Raw genomic sequence first — 9,998 nt, forward strand, 5'->3', positions numbered from 1 at the left:
TCCAATCTTAATATCAATAATTAAATTAATAAATATTAATCATTTTTGTTAATGTTTTGATTTGAAGTTGATATAAAAAAACGACATTTCATTACTTGAAATACTCTTCATAGGAAATTACCATTTTTTCTTTATAAAATTGTAACTCTTTTATGTATTAGTTCCGTCAGTGTGGTTTATAGATTTAGAGAACACTCAAACACTCATAAAAATCTCACACAAAATAAAACAAATTTTATAAGTGTTTGAGTGTTCTGCAACAAATTGATAACCCAGTTCAGTGTCAAATCACTTATGTCTTAGGGGCCAAATCTGGATATCAACAATCAACTAAATGAGGTTAAAAATACAAAAAATACAATAACTTTTCACCCAACCTCTCAAAGATAGATAAAAAACTTTACTAAATTATTTTGGTGAAATTTTATTTTTAATGTCATGGTCAAAGAAGTTAAAATTTATAAAGGATATTCTCTTCATGTTTTGTCATAAACAAATCTTATTTTCTTCATCCTAGCTTTTTATATATATATATATATATATATATATATGTCTAACACCATGCACATAACACTGCATGGTGTCATTATAATAATAATATTTTAGCATAAGACACTTAACTCATATACATGAGAAGCGAGAGTTCAATTCTGTTATGGTTGAAACTTATTAATAAAAAAATATACTAAGAAGAGAGAGAAAGATACAAAGAGCATATAGCATCAACCACTGGCTATGATAGAAGCAATATTATCTCTAATGCAATTGTTCACTCAATCACCCGGCAGCCTCTCCATATCATCCCGAACCCCTAATTAACTTCAATCACCAACCACAGGTCTTCAATCGCCTACTTGCCTTTCACCCACTAGTAGCTATATTCATGTCTTTTTGACCCTGCCTCATATGATCACTAGACATTATCACACAACATAGATCGACCCCTCTATCGCTCGAAGCCCCCATTCAAGGACCACATTCAATCATTAATCTGTCTTCGGGCTAGGAAATGCCCCTAGCTTATACAAAAACCAAAGGTGGCCTAGTCAGGCATTTCAACTGCAACAAAACATAAAAGAAACTCAAAACAAACCAAAAAAATCTAGACTATACTTTCCTATATAAACCAACACCTCCAACTTGATTTTTATTTAGGAGCTTAAGGTGACTACTCTAAGAATTCGCTTGTTTGGATGAATTATTTACTTGTATTGGCCAGTACCATCAAGGTTTTTACATTTCTTATATAGGAATCTCTCTTTTCTCATATACGACATATGGGAGCTATTGGGGTGTTACCACATTTGGGCCCCAATAATATGGAATAAAAGTGGGTCATCCCACTTAATGAAAAAAGAAAAAAATAAATAAAGCTATGTCAATTAATGGAAGGGTAAGGACAAAAGGGTAATCTCATGAGATGGAATTTATTTGCAAACTTCTCATTCATATGATTGAGAGAAAAAAAATTCAAGGAGAAGAAGATAAGAGGTTAGGGTTTGTTGTTTGCAAAAGGATCGGATAGCATTTAGTGCCAAATTTCGCCTATACTTCAGGTAGTACACGGTTGCAAGTAGATCTCCAAATCCACTAGTTTGATTTCTCTTTTATCTCTCTTTCAAGTTATAGTTTCCATCTTTGTGTGAAGATAATGTATGTCCATTGTTGAAGTCTCTCCTATTGAATACCCTTGTGCTTATATACTTTCGTTAGCTAGAGAGAAATCCTTTGTAACACCATTGTTGACATATATAGTAGGAGCATTCCAAGTGGCTCTAAAGAATTCCATGGTTTTTCCCTTAATCTGAAGGGGTTTTCACGCCAAAAATTGGTTTCATTACACTGGTTGGTTTGCATTTGTCGATTTAAAACTTATTATCTCATTCTAGATCACAAAAAGGGGTCACATTTGTAATTGCAAGAGTTTTATTTGACCCTAAAAAAATGACAAACGCCCATATAGAGACTGCACATTATCACAAAAAATTCATACATGCTCCTTGCGGCCTGCACAAAGGCTACACAAGATTGGCAGAAAGGCCAACGGACCCGTGTTTATCTATACGGACCGTTTATATATAAACAGTAACAGTAACATTGTTACATGTTATTAGAGTAATAGTGAATTAAATAGCAACAGTACTACAGTAACCCTTTTACTAAAATTTTCAGCTAGTGCAGTGTTGGGAACTGTTGGGGGTTTGACTTGAAATGCAACAGTGAAAAACTGCGGGAATTTACTGTAGCAATATATACTGTAGCACTGTTACTGTTCGCATGCGACCGGTATGCGGGCGCACACTTGCCCGTGAAGTTCACTGGCAAAACTATGCGGTTGGTATGCGGGCGCACGGTTGCCCGTAAGGTTTTCTGCCTATTGGTACTGTAGCACAAACACTGTAGTACTGTTACTGTAGCAAAAACCACTGTTCGCTTACGGGGTTCATGCGCCCGCATACACCCCGTGAAGCTCACTGGCGATCTTGTGCTGCCCGTATGCAGCCCGCATAAGCTGCAAAAAACCTTCAATGTCTTCCTTGAGGCTTCAATGTTCCTCCCAAGGGTTCTAGAAGGCTTCAAAGCTTCAAAACAACTCATAAAAAACTATCAAACCCCTCATTCATGTTAGAATAAGATGATCAAACAAACAAAGATTCAAAACAACGATTTTTAGCGTGGAAACCCTACAAATCGAGGGAAAAAACCACGGGACTCCTTATAGCCTCTTAAACATGTATCCACTAGGTCAATAAGGATTACAATGGATCTTTTCTAGCTAACTAGAGGTTTACAAGCACAAGGACAAAGGCATTCATGAGAGAAGAGTTCTCATTGACAAACATCATCATCATCATCAAGATGGCTAACAAACAACAAGTAGGGAGAAATAGAAGGATCAAACCTAATCAATAGGTAGTGCTTCTTGCAAGGAGTCTTCTCCCGGAGTTTGAGTGAGATCCGGCGAGGTTTGGCCGTCCGATCTCCTTGCCCTAGCCTTCTCTCCTTCTTCTCCCTCTTTGTCTTCCCTCTCTCACTTCTTTAGAATTTTCACACTCTCATCACCAGCATAACCTTTTCTCATTATCAAGGAATGAGAAAAATTTCACCTTGTAAAGTTACCTCTTTGCCCTCCATCTTCTCCACTATTGACCTAGCTTCATCATCATGGGCATGGAGCCCAATTATTCATCCAACCCAACAAATGGGCTGGACCCCAACAGGAACCATGATAGGAGCCTCCTCTCATATGACCGTTGTGCTATGGTGTTTCTACTTTCAAGGATACTTGAGTAGGAGGTTCGTCAGTAATCCTCATTAACAACGGACTTCAAAAATTATTAATAGTAGAATAATATCATAACTCTTAAAAGAAAAGGAAGGCACTTAGCTGCATGAATCATAACTTCTCAAAGATGATATATGGCACATGCAAAACAGCTCATGACTAAACTAGCAAGCTACATCATCGTGTAGTCATAACATGGATTACCTCCATGTCAAATACACAAGTGACTCAAAACATGAAAATAATTTAATGATCCAGCTGTACATATATATCCTCCAGCTCGGATACAACTATATATATAAATATATCTGAACATATATTCAGAAAATCGTATGAGCTATCTCCATAACTCCATTGCTTGCAAATTAAACCAGCTTCATAGAGCGCAGTACAAACTGATTCGCGGCCCACAGCCTCCAAGCAACAAGCTCTTTATTAACGATGCATTCACCGAGTCCCCGGTGCATATAAACCCGACCATGGTTTCAGGTTGGGTAAAAAGGTGATAGATAGTAATTAATTAAGCAAGTAAGGTATGCACATATATATATATATATATATATATATATAAAAAATAGTAGAATAGACTATATGGACTACTGGTAAGTTGGTGGGTAACGTAGGCTGCTCGTCCAACCATCCTATGTGTTGAGGCGATCGAGCACAAAATGATCGCGCAGATTGAAGGCGTGCGAAAGAGTAGGATAGAGAGACAGAGAGAAAGATGTCAATGAACATGGCAGAAGTCATGAGAATTAGTCATCGCCTTGGATATACCAGCAGAGGAGCATTGTGGCGCAGCGACGCAGGATGTAGATCCTGGCACGCTGCTCCCTGACAAGAGATGCGCAACGTCTTGTGAACCCCCGACCTGATGATCCCCTCTTCGACTCAGCCATTGGCTTGCTACCTAGATGTTTAATTATTTGCCGATAGAGATCAATGGGTATAAATTTTAAGAGATATATAGCTAAGAAATTATGAGTAGGCGTCGTCCAGGTAGCAGCTAGCGCTTCGGTTGGTGATATTTATAGGTGTAGAAAATGGTATATGCTAATGTGTACTTAGTGTATGCTCATTAAGTAACAACAAGGTACGTATTTTCCACTGAGAAAGGAGGACCCGAATGTGGTCAGCCTGGGGAAGCGTGATCCAGTGGATGGTCAGCATGGAAAGGCGGAGCCGAACGTGGGTATGGGATTAGACTAAGTCCCTCAAAATTGTTAACTTAAATAGTTAATTTATTATGGCATAAACAATGGACAAAGTGGGCTTGGGACGAGGAAGAGTTCCATGCAGGACAAAGCATTGTGGCCAGCCAAGGAGACATCGTGCTGCTGCTTCATCAAACCCCGGGACACTAAACCCTGCCATCAGCATTTAAAAAAATAATAATAATAATATATAATAATAATTTAAACGCTCTCTTTTCTTTGGCTGCTGCTGCCTGCTGGTCCCAAGCTACGCGTGGAGCTAGGTAATTAGTAAAATTACAGGTGGCACATTTAGCTCTAGAGACCTTCTTCCTCTTAAGTCTCTTATGCCAGCTTTATATTAAAATACACTTGGTGTGGTCTGTTTATGTGGCTAATATTGCATAGGTTCATAATTTTTTTTTTTATGAAAGTGGCATAGGTTCATAATTTCGTTCTAATCTAAAAATCTGGGAGATTTCAATTAATACAGTGAATATAGCAGCATTCTTGATGGAGTATATATACAGTGAGTAGTTGGGTTGAAGGAGGGCTAATTAATGACTGATTTGAATCAATAAGTAAATATAGTCTTCATGGCTTTAAAGCCTTTAATGTTTTAAGGATTATGATCAATATCCAACTTTCCAAAACAGAGAAATAAAAAACGTTGCCATTTGGTGAATCAAAAGTCAGCACGCAGCCTTTCCAAATCATAGCATTCACACAGCTTTGGCTACTTAATTTGTTGCACATGACATGAGATTAAATACTTTAATAGCTCCTCTTCCCATGGATATATGATAAAATAATATTATGATCGATCCATAGATGTAAATTCGTTCAATGGCACAGCATCTTTTCATTGATGTAGTATCATGGCCCATGCTTAACCTTGGTAAGCAATTAAGCATGAGTGATTCAATGCATGCTTTTATTTTCAGAACTCGGTTGATAGTGGAAATAACAGTGCAATTTCTCCCTAGTAAAAAAACAGAGGGTTCAAATAATTAGTGATAACTGATGCTTTATTTGTTAAGGAACTTGGGCGACCACAGGCAGTTCTTCCCAGACACATGGAAAAGCTGCGGCCAACCAATAAACATTATTATTAATTAAAAAACCATTATTAGTTTATTGATTACTTGCAGCTAAACCTCATCCACCTCTTTTTGTACTCATTCCAATATTGAAATTGTAATGGCAATGGTAGATATTTACTTGATGGCCCGTGGCTGATGCCATGCTAATTGTTGAACAACATATTATCTGCTGATGATGATGCAACAGTTTCACTGCATTTTCCTCTTGGAAAGACAAGAATAAGAAAATGCACTAGCTGGCTTACACACACACCTATATGGATAGAGTGAGTAAATTAAAAGAAATTGAGAGTGTTGAGTTTTCTAATGTCCTCGAGTTGAGGGCGGAAAGATACAACATGATCTTCTATGAGAATTGCGAGGTAGGTGTGTTATGGCTATATATTTATTATCTAATTAATTAAAGCACGCCACAGACACCTGTAGATCAATCTATCTACCCATCCGCCCGTCCACGAATGAAGAACAACACAACAAGATTACTCATACTGGTCAATGGGACTCAACAACTCAATCTTCATCTCGTATGCAACATATATATATTTGCATCCGCTAGTCTAACATTGTACAAAAATTGGCATGTTCCTAGAAAACAGAAATAGCTATATCAGCGACAGTACTTAAATTATTCTAGAGTACAACTAGCTAGGCACTACAAGTAGTCTATCTGATGACTAGCATCCGGCATCAGGGGTTAATACTTGGCTTTATCCTTTGGATTATAATTAGTTAATTAGTTTTGAATATCTCAAGTATAAATACTAAGAGGAGATTGTAATTAACCTATACATTTAGTGTAAATTAACTAGCACGAGTACACTAGTGGGTAGTGGTGAACTAGTTGTATCAGATTATCTCAGGACCGGATAATTAATTAATGATCAGCTAACGTCCCCGCCCATTGACAACACAGGCAAGGATACCGAGAAGAGATTGCCTAGCCCCTTGAGGAGGGAACAGTGTCCCGAGATTTCAGGGATATGCCTTTATTCAGTGCTAAACCATAAGACAAACTAGTGTTTTTCACCTACGTACATCACGTACTTCCTGATTAGCTCTAACCGGTACTATGGGAAAATATTCTTTCCAATTGCGCGCATGTCTCAGCGTTTAATTCCTCTTTCTTCTATTTATTTCTAATAATTATTTTTATTTTCTGTTTTTGTGCGTCCATTCTTTACTGTTTAATCTATTCATGTAGCAAAATGGTGTTAAATATTGGCTTGGTATCCTTATGATGAAACCAAATCTTGATCTCTTTTAATCCAACGGTCTAGATTGCTCTATTGTTTATATAGGATTATGTTTGTTGGATGTTGGGGAATGAGAGAAAAGAGAGAGAGATAGAGAAGAAGAATTCTCTTGTATTTGGAGAGTGGAAAGAGTGGTGTAGAGGAGAGCTCTTGTTCTTGCTTGATCTTATTAAAGCAAGATAAGACCCTTGTTTTTGAGGTAAGGCTAGTTCTTAGAGCTCGGTAAATCTCTTGTGGCTTTATGCCTATTTCTTGTACTCTTGTACTCTTGTTATTTCCCCATGATATAGTGAAGCATTGTTTTTCCGTGGATGTAGGCTTGTTCTTAGCCGAACCACATTAAATTGGTGTCTCTTACTTTATTCTTGTGAGATTGGTTATCCTTGCATTACCCATTTATTGTGTGATTGCTAGATATTGTGATATTGCACACCAAGTGTTCGACGAATTGCGACACTAGTTCCGCGCTTCCTCACACACAACAAATGGCAGGCTGGGCATCCGAGGTATATGATTCTTTTTTTCTTTTTGAGAAATGTTTTTCAACTGTGTATTCTGAAATATACCTACACAAATAATGGTATTTGTTGCCAATGAGCTTGTAACTCAGTGGCACAGTTCCACTTGCATAAGATGATGGTAAAAGATTTTTATTGTCCTACATTCAAATCTTTCGTACTACAATGTAGTGGTAGAGGGCCCCTAGTGTAGGTTCGTGTTTGCCCTATGAGCTCACGTCCACAAATGAAAGTGTAGCACTGGATGAATGATCAATCTTTGGTTCTATGCACATCTTTGGATAGGTGGTTTGTTTATATTTATAAAAAAAAAATGCATTGTGGGCAGGTGATTACTAAATCACATTATTTAAAAAAAATTATCGAGACTAAGAAAGAACAACAATCTACCCATATCTATTACTTAGCAGCCAATAGCTTCCATATCATTGGTACCACCATAACTGCGTTACAAAGTTACTTTTGTGTTTAACAAAGGGAAAGGACATCTGGTGGTTACTCCAATTGCTCACCAAAGAGGCCCCTAAGTAAAAACTTTGATTAACCAATATTGGCATACGCTTAAACTCAGAGTATGTATATACAAACCCATAATCTCCTATCAACAAAACGCCATCCTCGATTTCTTGAAGTGAAATCGGTAAATCTCAATCTCTTCCATAATTTGGTGATAACTGTTGAGGATTGATTTAAAGTGACTTATGTGGCAGCTATATATATATATATATATATATTTAGCATTGTATGTAGCTAAAGTATGACTAGATCAAGTGTCAGATTACTTATATCTTTGTTTGATATTGTATTAGTAGGGAGTTTATCAGTTTCCTTTTTTCACTTGTATTAACATGTTTGTAAGCCTTTGTTCAAAGGCACGTATTATGCATGCAATGTGGTAGCGAAGTGCAGTTACAATCTGATTGCTTTTCTTCTTCCACTGATCCATTCCGAGATATATACACTAATACACAACTTAATAAAGGAATTCAATCCAACAATAGCACAGATTCAACACGTACAAGCGTAGTCCATCCTGATAGGACCCTAGTAAAATATGAACTATCTCTTCTTCTTCTTCTTTTTCAACTTACCAGCAAGACCTCTGGCTCACAATGAGACTAACGCTCTCTGAAGAGAAACCTTTCTCTCTTGATTATTCAAAGTTCGCTCATTCATTCATTCATAGACTCTGAAAATATAAAGATACATGATAGAGATTGCCAGTCAAGCATCTCACAAAAATACATGCTAATACAACAAACGAAATACAGTAATGATTCAAAGAGAACCATTCCAAACAGCATACAGACAATAGCAATATAAATAACCAAAGTAATATCTAATATTATTCAGTCTTCCCAACAATAGCCCACACTTAAGTTTGCCTCCAATTTCTTGATCATTCTCCAACATCCTCCCCATGATCAGGAAAAACACTGAGACCAAGCTTGCAACGAAAAAAATTCAAACTTCTGATAATTCAAAGCCTTGGTGAAGACATCCACAAGTTGATCATTAGTTCCACTATGAAGCACAAAAATTTGTTCATCTTTAAATAGATCTCTTATGAAATGATAACGAGTGTCAATATGCTTCATCCATCCATGATGAATCGGATTTTTGGCTATTGAAATGGCTAATATGTTGTCACAATAAATCACTGATGAACTTGATTGCTTCTTAGAGAGATCCTCCAGTAATCTTCGCAGCCAAACTGCTTCACAAGAAGCAGCAGAGGGCAATGTATTCTGCTTCAGTGCTGGAGAGGGCTGCAATGGCTTATTTCTTTGAACTCCAAGCAATGACAGCACAAGCAATGATAGCAGAACCCAGTGTGAAACACCATCCTATAGTACTTCTTCTATCATCTAGGGAATTTCCCCAGTCACTGTCTGAATGCCCAACCAAGTTGAAATTCTCACTTGTAGTGTAGAGTAAACCAAGATTCAGTGTTCCACTTACATACCTCAATATCCTTTTTAAGGCTCCAAAATGATGTGTTGATGGAGAATTCATGAAATGAGATACAACAGACACTACAAACATGAGATCCGGTCGAGTGTGAGTTAAGTACAAAAGTCCACCAACAATGCTTCTATACTTTGTAGGACAAACACTTCCTGAATTGTCCTGTAAATGCAGTTGCTCATTTGAATTCATTGGAGAAGCCACAAGTTTACAATTCTTCATTCCAGACTTGATTAATAAATCCACTGCATACTTGTGTTGAGATACAAACAATGAATCATTAAGTTGAATTACCTCCAAGCCGAGAATGTATTTCAATTGACCAGGATATGTCATTTCAAATGTTCCCATCATCTTTTCTTTGAACTCTTTCAACATCCTCTCAGATAACCCCATGTAAACAATATCATCAACATATAAACACAATAACAACATGTCAGTGTCTTGTTGCTTCTTGTACATTGTTGGTTCATTGGGGCGTCAAACAAATCCCATTTGAATAAATTGAGAGTCAATGCCACTATACCAAGCTCTCAGAGCTTAGCGAAGTCCATATAAAGATTTCCGAAGCTTGTATACCTTATCTTCTTCTCCTGAGATGATAAACCCTTCAGGTTGATAAACAAACACCTCCTCCTTCAGTTCTCCATTTAGAAATGTTGTCTTGACATCGAGTT

General features: G+C 37.2%; 2 protein-coding genes across 2 annotated transcripts; both read right to left on the reverse strand.

Moving 5' to 3' along the window:
- Positions 1 to 4,041: 4,041 nt before the first annotated feature.
- Positions 4,042 to 4,185, reverse strand: LOC120262884. The gene has a single exon (XM_039270793.1). It carries the CDS (start codon positions 4,183 to 4,185, stop codon positions 4,042 to 4,044), a length of 144 nt encoding a protein of 47 aa, XP_039126727.1.
- Positions 4,186 to 9,132: 4,947 nt separating this feature from the next.
- LOC120263609 (uncharacterized mitochondrial protein AtMg00810-like) lies at positions 9,133 to 9,783 on the reverse strand. Its single transcript, XM_039271572.1, has one exon. The coding sequence runs from the start codon at positions 9,781 to 9,783 to the stop codon at positions 9,133 to 9,135; it is 651 nt and encodes a 216-aa protein (XP_039127506.1).
- Positions 9,784 to 9,998: the final 215 nt, after the last annotated feature.

This window comes from Dioscorea cayenensis, chromosome 6, assembly GCF_009730915.1.
Source record: "Dioscorea cayenensis subsp. rotundata cultivar TDr96_F1 chromosome 6, TDr96_F1_v2_PseudoChromosome.rev07_lg8_w22 25.fasta, whole genome shotgun sequence".
Classification (NCBI taxonomy): domain Eukaryota; kingdom Viridiplantae; phylum Streptophyta; class Magnoliopsida; order Dioscoreales; family Dioscoreaceae; genus Dioscorea; species Dioscorea cayenensis.